The sequence below is a fragment of the Macaca thibetana genome, chromosome 1, assembly GCF_024542745.1.
Source record: "Macaca thibetana thibetana isolate TM-01 chromosome 1, ASM2454274v1, whole genome shotgun sequence".
In the NCBI taxonomy this organism is placed as follows: Eukaryota; Metazoa; Chordata; class Mammalia; order Primates; family Cercopithecidae; genus Macaca; species Macaca thibetana.
In genome coordinates this window covers 32,514,068-32,531,269 of record NC_065578.1, presented here as the reverse complement: position 1 = coordinate 32,531,269, position 17,202 = coordinate 32,514,068, and the positions used below count along the sequence as shown (strand labels likewise).

General features: G+C 45.8%; 1 protein-coding gene and 1 pseudogene across 1 annotated transcript in view; both read left to right on the top strand.

The window, feature by feature from the left end:
* The window catches only part of CSMD2 (CUB and Sushi multiple domains 2), a 653,486-nt gene extending 645,197 nt beyond the window's left edge, over positions 1-8,289 (top strand). Inside the window, exons 69-72 of the mRNA XM_050747220.1 lie at positions 782-869; positions 2,371-2,509; positions 2,663-2,875; positions 5,755-8,289. Of these exons, the coding sequence (XP_050603177.1) occupies positions 782-869; positions 2,371-2,509; positions 2,663-2,822 (387 nt within the window). The 3' untranslated portion in view covers positions 2,823-2,875; positions 5,755-8,289. The remainder of the gene's footprint in view (positions 1-781; positions 870-2,370; positions 2,510-2,662; positions 2,876-5,754) is intronic.
* Positions 6,893-16,516, top strand: LOC126942863 (proteasome subunit alpha type-3-like; annotated as a pseudogene).
* Positions 16,517-17,202: the final 686 nt, after the last annotated feature.

The window sequence follows — 17,202 nt, the reverse complement described above, 5'->3', positions numbered from 1 at the left end:
GCCAGGAACAGCTGGAGCTACTGCCTAGGACGCCAAACAACCATGGAGCCTTTTGATAGCCAGTGAGGTGTGTTTTGGGGGACAGCTGGGGAGGGCAGGCAGAGGCTGCTTCTAGCCACGGAGTATAGGTTGGAAGTAGCCAGGAGCGCAGGCATCCTCACAGCATGCCCTCAGCTGCTGCGGCCCCAGACTGCACATTTGGGGGTCTGCATCTGTCACATGAGCATCAGTGGCAGGAGTTTAGGTCCCCCGCTATGCCCCCTAAAAAATTAATAGCTCTTAGAACTGTGACGAACTCTCCAATACCTTTAATCTGCAAGGGACATTTTCACCATGGCTCTGTATGTTCCTAATGCTCCAAAAGGTGGTTTTTCATCACAGTAATAACAGCTACCATGCATCTAAGGCCTATAAATTAAGCATTCTGAAGTGTTTCATCTTTATTAACTCATTTCATGCTTACAGCCACCCTATGACATAGGTACTGTTACTATTCTCATTTTGCATATGAGAAGCTGAGGCACAGACAGATTAAGTGATTTGACCAGTAGAAAATAAAATCTTCCTCCTACCTCATACATGTAGTTGGTGCCCCTGCCCCACCCCGGGCTCCCCGGTCACGCCCACCCTTGCCTGGCTGTGGGCAGAGAACAAACCCTGTGTGTCGGAGCAGCAGGTCAGTGGGTGACTCTGACCTGCTGGGCAGCATGTACGATGAGAGAGGAGTTCTAGATCCTTCCAGCAGCCTCCCACTTGCTCTCTGTGCTCCCCTCCATCACAGGTCTCGTCAGAGTCCTCCGGAGGCACCTTCATCTACCAAGGCTCCGTCAAGGGCCAAGGCTTTGGGCAGTTTGGCTTTCAAAGACTGGGTAACTAGTGCTTGTCCCCCGGAAGTGTGGGCCCGGGTGGGTGGGAGAGAAACCGTGTGTGCCGCAGGCAGGTAGAGGACTGGGGAAGTTGAACAGTGTGAGGCGGGGGTGCTTGGCCTCTTTGGGATTAGGGACGCCTTTTGAGATTCTGACAAAAGCTATGGAATATCTCTCCAAAAGCAAACACATATGCATGACCCACTCAACCTCTGACAAAGTTTCCTGCTCAGACCTGGAGGGGAGAGCCCCCAACTCCAGGGACACTGGGTCTTAGATACGGCCCCCAGCCACACCCCCAGCCAGCCCTCAGGTGTCACCCCTGCCTCAATGAAGAGCAACATTGTGGAGTGTCTTAGGGCTCCCAGGGTGCCTTTACTGTGATGTCGTTTCTGTCCTAGCCCAGTCCTAGAAGGCTGGTTTTGTGCCCATTGTACAGATGAGAAAACTGAGAGTCAAGGCCACTTCCCTCCCTGGTCCTTCCGTGGCCTCTTTACCTAGCATGCTTCCTGTCATTCATGTCAAACATCCACACCTTGGAGCCTGGTCCTGGCCTAGAGCCTCCAGGTGCCCAGCCTCGGACTCTGGTAGCAGGAGGGGTCTGGTTTCTCAGAAGCAGGGGAGGGGGAAACAGGAGGCAGCCATGGGTACATGAGAGCCTCTCTGTACCCCAGGCACTGACACCTCCCGTCCCCAGGGCCCCTGCCTGCCGAGGCAGTCCACTGCACGTCCTCTGGCTCCGAGCTCCGGAAAGCTTCTCTGGACTGAGCCACGGTCTGCCCCCACCTCTCCCACCCACACTGCCCCTCCCCCGGAATTGCCCCAGCTCTGCCCTCGTGAGCTGCATGGACTGAGACCACTGTCTTCCACACAGCACCCTTCACCTACTCCAAGATGACCAGGCACGCTGCAAATGCCTTAGAAAATCACAGTTTTTGTCCTGGCTCCACAGCAGACATCCTGTCCCCTCAGAGCTCCAGCCCCTCAGTTAGCAGGGTGCCTAACGGGGGCCACAGTGTCTACTTGTGTTATTCTGAGCCTTCCCAGTCTGCAGGGGGAGGGCGAGGAAGGAGGATGCCTTCCAGAAGGAGGTGCCTCAGCTTCAACCAGAACAGTTATGCCTTCATCTATCTTATATTTTGGTGTCCCTGTAAGGTTTCATCTGATAAAAGGCTGCTACAGCCAAAAGAACTTTAGAGATTTACTCTGCACCCTTGTAAGAGTTTCCGTTGAGCCATGGTTTCAGCCTCCTCTGCGGGTGGTCCTCTGGGTGCCATCTGAGCGGCACAAGGTAGATGCATGCAGGACCCTGCCCCCAAGGACTGAGTGCGCACGTGGAGGCAGGCAGGCGGCCCTGGGCACACCTGCCTCCCGTGCTGAGCAGGAGTGAGGAGCACCCTGAGTGGCAGCCCTGCTCCCCAAGAGTGTGTAGTCAGGGAGGGCGGCCGACAGAGCCTCAAACTGTGTCTCTGTGACTTGATTTTTTTGCTTTGGGACTTTACAGACCTCAGGCTGCTGGAGTCAGACCCCGAGTCCATCGGTCGCCACTTTGCTTCCAACAGCAGCTCGGTGGCAGCCGCAATCCTGGTGCCTTTCATCGCCCTCATCATTGCGGGCTTCGTGCTCTATCTCTACAAGCACAGGTACCACGCAGGAAGGAGGCAGGACGGGCATCAGGCGGGCTCTCTCTCTCTCCCTGGAGCCCCCCCCCCCCCCCACCGCACCACTGCACCAGACCCCTAAGCCTCTCTGTGTCACTCTTTTCATGCTGTGGTCACTTCCTCTTTTATTGCCAGGAGAAGACCCAAAGTTCCCTTCAATGGCTATGCTGGCCACGAGAACACCAATGTTCGGGCCACGTTTGAGAACCCAATGTATGACCGCAACATCCAGCCCACAGACATCATGGCCAGCGAGGCGGAGTTCACAGTCAGCACAGTATGTACAGCGGTATAGCCACCCGGCCTGGCTGCCACCACCGCCACCGAGAGCCCCGCCTCCAGCAGCCGGTGAGCAAGGGTGTGGGAGGAAGACAGGTCATGACAGGCACAGACAGGGACCTGTGCATGCCAGGGGCTCCACCCAACACGCCACACAGACACACCCAGTGAGAGGAGAGCTGTGCGCTGAGCATCATTGTGTATCTGGCACTGAACCAGGCCCTTTGTGGATCTAACATATTGAATCCCTGCACCCCCTGTGAGGTAGAGGCTACTGGGAGCCCCATTACAGATGAGAAACCTGAGCTGCAGAGAAATTAACTTGAGCAAGATCACACAGCTCAGAAGGGGTGGGTTCAAAATCCCATCCCAGGCTGGCTGGCTGCAGAAACTGTGCTCCCTGCCCCTGGACTTGGCAGAACATCGACGTGTATTAGTCTGTTTCTCTCCAGAGAAACAGAACCAACTGGATATATACATCCTCTGGGTCGAAGTCAAGCCCTGGAGATCTGTAGAGCTATACAGAGATGCACATATATGTGTGTATATAGGTATATTGTGTGTATATATACTTTCATACACTATAAATGCAATACATATACCTATACATCTCTGTATCAATGTATATCCATACCTATCCATCTATATATAGATATGCATCTCCATAGAGTTATATGTATATGTTATATAGAGATATAAATATAAATATATATATATATTTAGAGAGAGAAACTCATCTAAGGAACTGGCTGGCAAGGTGGAAATCTACAGGGCAGGCCAGCAGGCTAGAAATTCCAGCAGGAGTTGATGCTGTCATCTTGAGTCCGAAGGCAGTCAGAGAGGGAATTCCTTCCTCCTCGGAGCACCTCAGTCTTTTTCTTAAGGCCTTCAGCTGATTGAATGAGGCCCACACACATTGTGGAGACTCAAAGTCTACTGATTTCAGTGTTAATCATATCTAAAAAGATACCTTCACAGCAATATCCAGATTGGTGTTTGACCCGTCAACTGAGCACCAGAGCCTAGGCAGGTTGACTTACAAAATTCCCCATCACATTGAACACAACAGAGGGGAGGAGCCCCCCAAGATATGGACAGAAGGGCAGACAGACCTGCATGTGTACACGGTCATGCACACACACACGCACATACGCACACACGCACGCAGGCATGCATCTGACAGGTCCACTGGGAAGGAACTGATGAATCTAAAAGGCACTGCCTCTTCCTCACTGTGTCCTCCTTCGATGACACCCTCACCTCTGGGACCTGGGACCCTTCAGGAGTTGCCCCAACACGATGTCCAAGCTTCTCCCTTCTGAGAACTGTCCTCCCACACATCCTGCTTTCTGGGGATAGGCAGATGCCCTCTCTCAGGTCCTGGGCTAAAGGGCTCTGGGGAGAAGAGTCACAGAGCCAGCCAGGTAGGGATTTCCAGTGAGGGCAGTGGAAAATCCACCAAGTGGGCCACCAGCCAAACCCAGGGCTAGTGCCGTGCTCCTTCTCCACACTCCTGTGCATGGCAGCTCACGTGGTGGATATTCCCAGCACACACAAATGGCAGTGCAGCGAGGAAACAGGCTTGTATGAGGGGGCCTGAGAAGGCCACCAACGGGGATGTTAGGGACGGTTCCTGCCGAGGGGGTTACAAGAGCAGCGAAGGTCATTATCACTGCCCAGCCCCTGACGTGCTTTACTCCCTTTCCACCTCACAACTCCAGGAGGATTTCACAGCCTCAGCCTGAGTCCCAGATGGTGAGCGAGTCAGGGATGCAGCAGTTGCAGCTCCTGAATACAAACAATTTATGGAAAGAGCTCTTCCCCATCTTTTTACGTCTCTCCAAAACAAACATTTAGATAAGGGTTCCCCCTTATTCCAGTGGGATTGTTTTAGCCTGCCAAAATTACTCCTCAAGTTTCATCTGTGTGCCCAATCTTCACTTTGTCCTACTCAGAACTCTTATCAACAGAAGGCAAAAGAGAAAAAGAAAAATCCCCTCTGACGATGTAAATCGGGGCTTGGAGATGATCAGTGACGAATCTGATTCACTGCATGAATTATTGAACAGTGTAGGAAAGAAACAAGAATGCCCCCTGACCTCCGCACACGCACTCTTGCTCCACACTTGGGCTCTGCTGGGTTCCAGGTGCTGGTGTGCGCCATGCTGTCACCTCCGGGTCGGCTCCACATCTGGGCAGCCCTCAGCATTGGCCCCTTGCCAGCAGGCTCCAAACCCACTGCCCAGCCCAGCGGTCTCCAGCACAGCCCCTCTGACCACTTCTGCCCACAGCTGGAGCACAAAGAAAGCAAGAGCCACCCTGAACAGACACCCACATATTTCAAATGAGTGACTAGATGGTAACTTTTTAAAAATAATGCCAAGGAGAAAAGCAGAAATTAAAATAAACACCCTACTAGGGAAGCAACGAGGCCTGTGCAGCCAGCGAGTAACAGGGCAGAGGAACAGGGCTGTGTGATGATGTGTGCCGACCCTTCCTCCGTTAAAAACAAGTATTAAAAATGAGATTTCACAACTGTGTCACTACAAAAATGAATATAATCCAGCCTGGATTCTTTATTACCGATCCATTATTATCCTAGTCATTTTTTTTTCATCTGATTTTGAAAGGAACTAAAATTAGAATGTTTTCCTGGGCTCCTAAAAGTATGGTGGCCCCCAAGCACCAGGCCTCCAGGTCTAATGGCGAAGTTGGCCCTGCAAGGGAAAAAGACAGAAAAATTCATATTGTGCTGCACGCATTCCCTACCTACCCCCACCCCCAACCTGGGAAGATTAAAATCAAAGTGAAGATCGAGGTGATTCATCTCTTTCCCACTTGTTCCTTCTTTGCTTTGCTGCTTTGCTTTTCTTCCTCTGCTCCCAGCCCCTCCCCTCCCACTGCCTCTTTTTCCTTTGCAAACCCAGGTGTGATCTGTTTGTTCCCAGTTCCCCAGGGGGCAGGAAGTAGGCTCCCCTGAGCACAGTGCCCAGTGCCCATCTTCGTTCGTCTCTCTGCCTGTGTCTGCTACTGCTGGGACTCGGACCCTCGCCCTGCCGCCATCTATGCCCGTCACCCTGGAGAGGACTCCTGCCGTGTCCTGAAAAGGCAGAAAAGGAAGAGGGGTTGCAGATGGAGGAAGAAAGTTTATGGATTTAAAATAGCAAAGCAACTTGTGGATGTGTGTGTGTGTGTGTGTGTATGGGCTTGACTACATACACACACACACATCGCTCCTCCATTCACATCCTCCGGAAGAGACCATAAAGGCTTCAAAAATAGAAGTGCTCATGAAGGATGCTTCATGCCCTGTTCCCTGCACACAGAGAAGAGATGAAGACGGGGAGGTATGGTCAGCTTTCAAACCAATATGCCCCCCGCCCATCCCATGTGTGAGGACACGGTGACTCAGTGACTGTAAGAGTAGGACACATCCCATGGTGTGGTCAGCGTGCAGAAACCAGCTGTCTGCTGATGGACGGCCCCAACTGCACAGTGGCAGCAAGGATTACCCCAAGGGCAGGAAAAAAGTCTTTGGAAATAGATTGAAAATCAGTTTATTTTTTTCAAACACAATTTTATTGAGTTCTAAACCCAGTGGATTAAAAAGCCGTTTGGGTCCTGGGAAGCACTGGGAAAGAAGGGAGAACCGGGGAGGATAGGGCAAGAGTCTGGCTGGGAGCCCAAGGTCAAGTCTGGCTGTCAACTGAGAAAGAGAAGAGAAGACAAGTCTGCGGCCCAGAGAGGATGCCAGGTCTGGGGACAGCAGCAGGGTTCTTGAGAGAACAGGGGAGCAAGCCTGCCCTGGTACCCAAAAAACAATGGCTATCATGTACTGCATTTATTCTCTGTGCCTGACACTTTACCTATAGTATTTCTAGTCTGCACAATAACACCAAAACGTAGGATTTATTATTTCCCTTTGACAGATGAGAAAACAGAAGCCTGGAAAGGTAAAGACATGTGGGCCACAGAGTTAGGAAGTGTGGAGTCAGAATGCAGACCCAGATCAGTCCGCCCCAAAGTCCACTACACCAGCTGCCAGAAACCCCGGTCTAGAAGGGGCCCCTAAGAAGGGAGGAGCCGATGAGTCTCTGCGGTAGCACCGTGGCCAGGTCTGGAAAGCCAGACAAGACACCTGTGTGTCCTATCTGCGTTCTGCTGTCTCCGCGTAGGCAGCCTCGGGGCAAGGACTCAGCTCCCCAGGCCTCCTGTGGTTGGTGCTGGCTCCTTGGCTCCCAGCAGCCGCTGACCATAGCCAGCAAAAGGCCTGGCAGGTCCTGAATCAAAACAACGGAGTGGCTGAAAGTCACACTCTCCAGCTCCTTGCAAGTGGATTTGATTTATTTTGACAGCTATATTATGCTTGGGTCATTCATGAATTCCATAAGCATTGTTGGGAAGTTCAAGAGTTTAGGAATCAAAGTATAGCATTTAGAGCCACTTTCTCTGTCCTCAGGAAGGCCCCCACAAGCTTAAGCCTCTGTACATGTGTGACATGCTGGCCTCAGAGGGTCATATCACATATTGAAATAACAAATAGAAATGTGCAGGAGCGGAGGGACAGCGACACCTGGTTCTTAAGCAAATTCTAGGTTGGAACAATTAGAAGATCTGACTGACGTTAAGAGTAAAGTGAGAGGCGTCCGTTTCCAGCAGCCACAATGGAGGCTGACAGAGGCAGGAGCCTACCCCTGGCCGCACCACCTCTGGGACATGGCACCCTGGGCTTGGAGGGAGACGGCCAATCCAGACACACTCACACTCTCATCTCTTTCCTTGGCTGGAAACAAATGCAGGAAGCTCCCCTCCTGATTTCTTACACTCCCTTCCCCCCGACGCTCCTCTCCTTTGACTATTCCCTTCCCCCTTCTTATGCCCCTCTCAGACCACCCAGCGGACGCCTCTTCCTGCCCACCCATCCCTCCCCTGCGTCTCCTTGTAAAGTTCCATGAGATGCTCGAGGAGCACCTGCTGGTGGGGCACCCAGCACTCTGCTGGGCATCACCCTCCACACCCCTGGCATTTCTCTCCACCTCCAGAGGCTTGGAAAGGAACAGGGCAGGTGAGGCCCTTCACCCACCATCTACGCCATATACCCATCACCATCCCGTGAGGAAAAAAAAAAAGTAAAACAAAAACAAAAAAAATCTTTTGTACAGAGATATATTTTTATTATACAAAGTTTGTACAGTACCAAAAAAGAAAAAAAAAAGGTGTAAATTTTTTTTCATTATTGTAGGTAAACGGTAGTGGAAGCCTTTTTTGTAAATGTAATAAAATGTATAAATATGGTTTTCAGAAAACATCCAGTGCTGTAAATATGTAATCTACACACCTTCTTGGCTTGTCTGCAGTATATACATTTAATTTATCTGTCTCTGTATATGAGGCTTCCCCCTGGGGTCCTGCATTATGGTACTTTCCTGAATTTGAAAGCAATTTTAAATTTTTTGAATTCAAATAAAATATAAATTTTTGCATTGGTTTTCTTACATTTTTATGGCCTCTTTCATGACTAGGGGCAAGTGTTTGTTGGGAAAGGGGATGAAAGACATATTTTAGCCTACAATCCAAGGTAGAAATATGGGAGTCCATTTCTTAACTGCATTGTGTTAACACTGCTACGTGTTGGAAACTCCGAGCAAAAATGATAGTGCATACCCCACATACAAAAGTTAACTCAAAATGGATCAAAGACCTAAACATAAGACCTAGAATTATAAAATGCTTACAAGAAAACATAGGTGGAAAGCTTCATGACATTAGATTTGGCAGTGATCTCCTGCATATGACATCAAAAGTATAGGCAACAAAAGAAAAAACAGATAAATTGGACCACATCAAAATTCACAACTTCCGTATACCAAAAGATACAATCGGGGTGGAGCAAGATGGCCGAATAGGAACAGCTCCAGTCTCTAACTCCCAGCGCGAGCGACACAGAAGACCAGTGATTTCTGCATTTTCAACTGAGGTACTGGGTTCATCTCACTAGGGAGTGCCGGACAATCAGTGCTGGTCAGCTGCTGCAGCCTGACCAGCGAGAGCTGAAGCAGGGCGAGGCATCGCCTCACCTGGGAAGCGCAAGGGGAAAGGGAATCCCTTTTCCTAGCCAGGGGAACTGAGACACACAACACCTGGAAAATCGGGTAACTCCCACCCCAATACTGCGCTTTAAGCAAACAGGCACACCAGGAGATTATATCCCACACCTGGCCGGGAGGGTCCCACGCCCACGGAGCCTCCCTCACTGCTAGCACAGCAGTCTGCGATCTCACGGCAAGGCAGCAGCGAGGCTGGGGGAGGGGTGCCCGCCATTGCTGAGGCTTAAGTAGGTAAACAAAGCCGCTGGGAAGCTCGAACTGGGTGGAGCTCACAGCAGCTCAAGGAAACCTGCCTGTCTCTGTAGACTCCACCTCTGGGGACAGGGCACAGTAAAAAACAACAAAAGCAGCAGAAACCTCTGCAGACGCAAACGACTCTGTCTGACAGCTTTGAAGAGAGCAGTGGATCTCCCAACACGGAGGTTGAGATCTGAGAAGGGACAGACTGCCTGCTCAAGTGGGTCCCTGACCCCTGAGTAGCCTAACTGGGAGACATCCCCCAGTAGGGGCAGTCTGATACCCCACACCTCACAGGGTGGAGTACACCCCTGAGAGGAAGCCTCCAAAGCAAGAATCAGACAGGTACACTCGCTGTTCAGCAATATTCTATCTTCTGCAGCCTCTGCTGCTGACACCCAGGCAAACAGGGTCTGAAGTGGACCTCAAGCAATCTCCAACAGACCTACAGCTGAGGGTCCTGACTGTTAGAAGGAAAACTATCAAACAGGAAGGACATCTACACCAAAACCCCATCAGTACGTCACCATCATCATCAAAGACCAGAGGCAGATAAAACCACAAAGATGGGGAAAAAGCAGGGCAGAAAAGCTGGAAATTCAAAAAATAAGAGCGCATCTCCCCCGGCAAAGGAGCGCAGCTCATCGCCAGCAACAGATCAACGCTTGACAGAGAATGGCTTTGACGAGATGAGAGAAGAAGGCTTCAGTCCATCAAACTTCTCAGAGCTAAAGAAGGAATTACGTACCCAGCTCAAAGAAACTAAAAATCTTGAAAAAAAAGTGGAAGAATTGATAGCTAGAGTAATGAATGCAGAGAAGGTCATAAATGAAATGAAAGAGATGAAAACCATGACACGAGAAATACGTGACAAATGCACAAGCTTCAGTAACCGACTCGATCAACTGGAAGAAAGAGTATCAGCGATTGAGGATCAAATGAACGAAATGAAGCAAGAAGAGAAACCAAAAGAAAAAAAGAAGAAAAAGAAATGAACAAAGCCTGCAAGAAGTATGGGATTATGTAAAAAGACCAAATCTACGTCTGATTGGGGTGCCTGAAAGTGAGGGGGAAAATGGAACCAAGTTGGAAAACACTCTTCAGGATATCATCCAGGAGAACTTCCCCAACCTAGTAGGGCAGGCCAACATTCAAATACAGGAAATACAGAGAATGCCACAAAGATACTCCTCGAGAAGAGCAACTCCAAGACACATAATTGCCAGATTCACCAAAGTTGAAATGAAGGAAAAAATCTTAAGGGCAGCCAGAGAGAAAGGTCGGGTTACCCACAAAGGGAAGCCCATCAGACTAACAGCAGATCTCTCGGCAGAAACTCTACAAGCCAGAAGAGAGTGGGGGCCAATATTCAACATTCTTAAAGAAAAGAATTTTAAACCCAGAATTTCATATCCAGCCAAACTAAGTTTCATAAGTGAAGGATAAATAAAATCCTTTACAGATAAGCAAATGCTTAGAGATTTTGTCACCACTAGGCCTGCCTTACAAGAGACCCTGAAGGAAGCACTAAACATGGAAAGGAACAACCAGTACCAGCCATTGCAAAAACATGCCAAAATGTAAAGACCATTCAGGCTAGGAAGAAACTGCATCAACTAACGAGCAAAATAACCAGTTAATATCATAATGGCAGGATCAAGTTCACACATAACAATATTAACCTTAAATGTAAATGGACTAAATGCTCCAATTAAAAGACACAGACTGGCAAACTGGATAAAGAGTCAAGACCCATCAGTCTGCTGCATTCAGGAGACCCATCTCACACGCAGAGACATACATAGGCTCAAAATAAAGGGATGGAGGAAGATTTACCAAGGAAATGGAGAACAAAAAAAAAAGCAGGGGTTGCAATACTAGTCTCTGATAAAACAGACCTTAAACCATCAAAGATCAAAAGAGACAAAGAAGGCCATTACATAATGGTAAAAGGATCAATTCAACAGGAAGAGCTAACTATCCTAAATATATATGCACCCAATACAGGAGCACCCAGATTCATAAAGCAAGTCCTTAGTGACTTACAAAGAGACTTAGACTCCCATACAATAATAATGGGAGACTTCAACACTCCACTGTCAACATTAGACAGATCAATGAGACAGAAAGTTAACAAGGATATCCAGGAATTGAACTCATCTCTGTAGCAAGCAGACCTAATAGACATCTATAGAACTCTCCACCCCAAATCAACAGAATATACATTCTTCTCAGCACTACATCGCACTTATTCCAATATTGACCACATAATTGGAAGTAAAGCACTCCTCAGCAAATGTACAAGAACAGAAATTATAACAAACTGTCTCTCAGACCACAGTGCAATCAAACTAGAACTCAGGACTAAGAAACTCAATCAAAACCGCTCAACTACATGGAAACTGAACAACCTGCTCCTGAATGACTACTGGGTACATAACAAAATGAAGGCAGAAATAAAGATGTTCTTTGAAACCAATGAGAACAAAGATACAACATACCAGAATCTCTGGGACACATTTAAAGCAGTGTGTAGAGGGAAATTTATAGCACTAAATGCCCACAAGAGAAAGCAGGAAAGATCTAAAATTGACACTCTAACATCACAATTAAAAGAACTAGAGAAGCAAGAGCAAACGCATTCAAAAGCTAGCAGAAGGCAAGAAATCACTAAGATCAGAGCAGAACTGAAGGAGATAGAGACACAAAAAACCCTCCAAAAAAATCAATGAATCCAGGAGTTGGTTTTTTGAAAAGATCGACAAAATTGACAGACCACTAGCAAGACTAATAAAGAATAAAAGAGAGAAGAATCAAATAGACGCAATAAAAAATGATAAAGGGGATATCACCACCGACCCCACAGAAATACAAACTACCATCAGAGAATACTATAAACACCTCTACGCAAATAAACTAGAAAATCTAGAAGAAATGGATAATTTCCTGGACACTTACACTCTTCCAAGACTAAACCAGGAAGAAGTTGAATCCCTGAATAGACCAATAGCAGGCTCTGAAATTGAGGCAATAATTAACAGCCTACCAACCAAAAAAAGTCCAGGACCAGATGGATTCACAGCTGAATTCTACCAGAGGTACAAGGAGGAGCTGGTACCATTCCTTCTGAAACTATTCCAATCAATAGAAAAAGAGGGAATCCTCCCTAACTCATTTTATGAGGCCAACATCATCCTGATACCAAAGCCTGGCAGAGACACAACAAAAAAAGAGAATTTTAGACCAATATCCCTGATGAACATCGATGCAAAAATCCTCAATAAAATACTGGCAAACCAGATTCAGCAGCACATCAAAAAGCTTATCCACCATGATCAAGTGGGCTTCATCCCTGGGATGCAAGGCTGGTTCAACTTTCGCAAATCAATAAACATAATCCAGCATATAAACAGAACCAAAGACAAGAACCACATGATTATCTCAATAGATGCAGAAAAGGCTTTTGACAAAATTCAACAGCCCTTCATGCTAAAAACTCTCAATAAATTCGGTATTGATGGAACGTACCTCAAAATAATAAGAGCTATTTGTGACAAACCCACAGCCAATATCATACTGAATGGGCAAAAACTGGAAAAATTCCCTTTGAAAACTGGCACAAGACAGGGATGCCCTCTTTCACCACTCCTATTCAACATAGTGTTGGAAGTTCTGGCTAGGGCAATTAGGCAAGAGAAAGAAATCAAGGGTATTCAGTTAGGAAAAGAAGAAGTCAAATTGTCCCTGTTTGCAGATGACATGATTGTATATTTAGAAAATCCCATTGTCTCAGCCCAAAATCTCCTTAAGCTGATAAGCAACTTCAGCAAAGTCTCAGGATACAAAATTAATGTGCAGAAATCACAAGCATTCCCATACACCAGTAACAGACAAACAGAGAGCCAAATCATGAATGAACTTCCATTCACAATTGCTTCAAAGAGAATAAAATACCCAGGAATCCAACTTACAAGGGATGTAAAGGACCTCTTCAAGGAGAACTACAAACCACTGCTCAGTGAAATAAAAGAGGACACAAACAAATGGAAGAACATACCATGCTCATGGATAGGAAGAATCAATATCGTGAAAATGGCCATACTGCCCAAGGTTATTTATAGATTCAATGCCATCCCCATCAAGCTACCAATGAGTTTCTTCACAGAATTGGAAAAAACTGCTTTAAAGTTCATATGGAACCAAAAAAGACCCCGCATCTCCAAGACAATCCTATGTCAAAAGAACAAAGCTGGAGGCATCATGCTACCTGACTTCAAACTATACTACAAGGCTACAGTAACCAAAACAGCATGGTACTGGTACCAAAACAGAGAGATAGACCAATGGAACAGAACAGAGTCCTCAGAAATAATACCACACATCTACAGCCATCTGATCTTTGACAAACCTGAGAGAAACAAGAAATGGGGAAAGGATTCCCTATTTAATAAATGGTGCTGGGAAAATTGGCTAGCCATAAGTAGAAAGCTGAAACTGGATCCTTTCCTTACTCCTTATACGAAAATTAATTCAAGATGGATTAGAGACTTAAATGTTAGACCTAACACCATAAAAACCCTAGAGGAAAACCTAGGTAGTACCATTCAGGACATAGGCATGGGCAAAGACTTCATGTCTAAAACACCAAAAGCAATGGCAGCAAAAGCCAAAATTGACAAATGGGATCTCATTAAACTAAAGAGCTTCTGCACAGCAAAAGAAACTACCATCAGAGTGAACAGGCAACCTACAGAATGGGAGAAAATTTTTGCAGTCTACTCATCTGACAAAGGGCTAATATCCAGAACCTACAAAGAACTCAAACAAATTTACAAGAAAAAAACAACCCCATCAAAAAGTGGGCAAAGGATATGAACAGACATTTCTCAAAAGAAGACATGCATACAGCCAACAGACACATGAAAAAATGCTCATCATCACTGGCCATCAGAGAAATGCAAATCAAAACCACAATGAGATACCATCTCACACCAGTTAGAATGGCGATCATTAAAAAGTCAGGAAACAACAGGTGCTGGAGAGGATGTGGAGAAATAGGAACACTTTTACACTGTTGGTGGGATTGTAAACTAGTTCAACCATTATGGAAAACAGTATGGCGATTCCTCAAGGATCTAGAACTAGATGTACCATATGACCCAGCCATCCCATTACTGGGTATATACCCAAAGGATTATAAATCATGCTGCTATAAAGACACATGCACACGTATGTTTATTGCGGCACTATTCACAATAGCAAAGACTTGGAATCAACCCAAATGTCCATCAGTGGCAGACTGGATTAAGAAAATGTGGCACATATACACCATGGAATACTATGCAGCCATAAAAAAGGATGAGTTTGTGTCCTTTGTAGGGACATGGATGCAGCTGGAAACCATCATTCTTAGCAAACTATCGCAAGAACAGAAAACCAAACACCGCATGTTCTCACTCATAGGTGGGAACTGAACAATGAGATCACTTGGACTCGGGAAGGGGAACATCACACACCGGGGCCTATCATGGGGAGGGGGGAGGGGGGAGGGATTGCATTGGGAGTTATACCTGATGTAAATGACGAGTTGATGGGTGCTGACGAGTTGATGGGTGCAGCGCAGCAACATGGCACAAGTATACATATGTAACAAACCTGCACGTTATGCACATGTACCCTAGAACTTAAAGTATAATAATAATTTTAAAAAATTTTTTAAAAAAGATACAATCAACAGAGTGAAAAGGCAAACTATAGAATGGGAGAAAATATTTGCACATCACATATCTGATAAGGGGTTAATATTGAGCATCTATAAAGAACTCTTATGAAAGATTTGAACAGTCATTTCTCCAAAGAAAATATACAAATGGCCAACAAGCATATGAAAAAATGCTCAACATTACTAATCATTAGGGAAATAATCAAAGCCATAATGAGATGTCACCGCATACCCATTAGAATGGCTACTATTGAGAAATAATAATAAGTGCTGGTGAGGATGTGGAGAAATTGGAACCCTTGTGCCCCATTGGTGGGAATGTAAAATGGTGCAGCCACTATGGAAAACAGTATGGTGATTTCTCAAAACACCAAAAATAGAATTACTATATTGTCTAGCAGTTCCACTTCTGAGTATATACCCAAAACAGTTAAAAGCAGAGTCACAAAAAGATATGTTAATAGCGGCATTTATTCACAAATGCCAAAAAGTAGAAGGAACCCAAATGTCCATCAACAGATGAATGAACAAAATGTGGTACATATGTACAATGAAATATTATTCGGCCTTAAAAAAGAAGAAAACTCTGACCCATACTGCAACATGGATGAGGATATTATGCTAAGTGAAATAAGCCAGTCACACACACACACACACACACAAAACAGATACTGTGTGATTCTATTGATACAAGCTACCTTGAGACATCAAATTCATACAGAAAGTAGAATGGTGGTTGCCAGGGACTAGCGGGAGGAAGGGATGGGGAATTACTGTTTAATTAGTATAAAGTTTCAGTTTTATAAGATGAAAAGTTTCTGGAGGCCTGGAAGCCCTACACGTTCTTCTTGTTTTAGAACAAAGAGCTCAACTGACACCAGGTATGACTTGTCAGCCTCTACATGATCTCCTGATGGAAGAGATTTTAGTTGAATATGCTATGAAGGCTGTGGAAAATAGTAGTACAGCCACTGGACTCAGAGGTAAAGATGGTGGTGTCTTTGGGGTAGAAAAGGGAGTCTTCCTAAACTTTATGAAGAAGGCTCCAACAAAAGACTTTTTAATATTGATTGGCATGTTGGAATGGTGGTAGCAGGTTTGTTGACAGATGCTCCTTCTTTGGTAACAAGAGAAGAAGCTTCCAACTTTAGATCTAACTTTGGCTATAACATTCCACAAAAACATCTTGTAGACACAGTTGCCATGCATATACATTCTGCAGTGCTTTTGGCTATAGTTTTACAGTAGGCTCTTACAGAGTGAATGGCAGGGCACAATTCTGCAAGATATTTCATACGGTTATTGGGATTGTGCCCTTGGCAAAGATAGGCATGCTGCAAAGATAGAAAATAGAAAAGCTTCCTGTAAAAGAAATGACCTGCCATGTTATTGTTAAGAAGTTGCAAAAATATTTACATAGTACATGATGAAGTTAAGAATAAATCTTTTAAATTAGAACTCAGCAGGGTTGGTGAATTAACTAAAGGAAGACATGAAATTATTCCAAAAGGTATAAGGGAAGTAGAGAAACATGCCAAGGAATCTTTGAAGGAAGATGAATCAGATGATGACAATACATAACATTTACTCCAGCATCTATTCTAAGTTTCTTCTGCAGTCCCAGGTAACATTTAGCCCCCTGTGGATTATACACGCTCACTAATCAATTTTCATTAAATTTTTGTATTGTGAAAAAGGAGAAAGAAAAGTTCGGGAGATTGCACAATTATGTGAATATAGTTAATGTACTTAATGCCACTTAACAATGGTTAAGATGATCAATTTTGTGTTACATATATTTTACCACAATAAACTTTTTTTTATTTATAGTGGAGGCCACATCAGCTCAGACCTAGAACCTGGGGACAAAGAAGCTGCTCCCCTCAGGGTTGGAGTTTGGCCTGGTCTGAGGAGCTCAGGATCTGAGGACCACAGTCTAAGGACAGGTGGGCTTAAGGCAGTAGAAACTCCATAGCAGAGAAAGGCCAAATCAAGGAGGGTCATCCAGGCAAGACAGTCATGAGAGGAGTGGTGAGGAAGAAGAAGAAAGAACTGGCAAGAGCTAGGAGCCTATCCTTTCTTAAATGTACTATGCATTTGTTAGCAGTCATCATTTTAGGTGGAAAATTCATCCAAACTACCTTCAGTTTTCTGATTCCCACTACCCTTCACTTTTGCACTGTACCTCGGCTCCAACTGCCCCCCTTGTCACCTCAATAACCTCATTTAAACCAACATTCCCAGTCTTTTGTTTTTTGGTTTTTTTTTTTGTTTGTTTGTTTGTTTGTTTTGAGACACAGTCTCACTTTGTCACCCAGGCTAGAATGCAG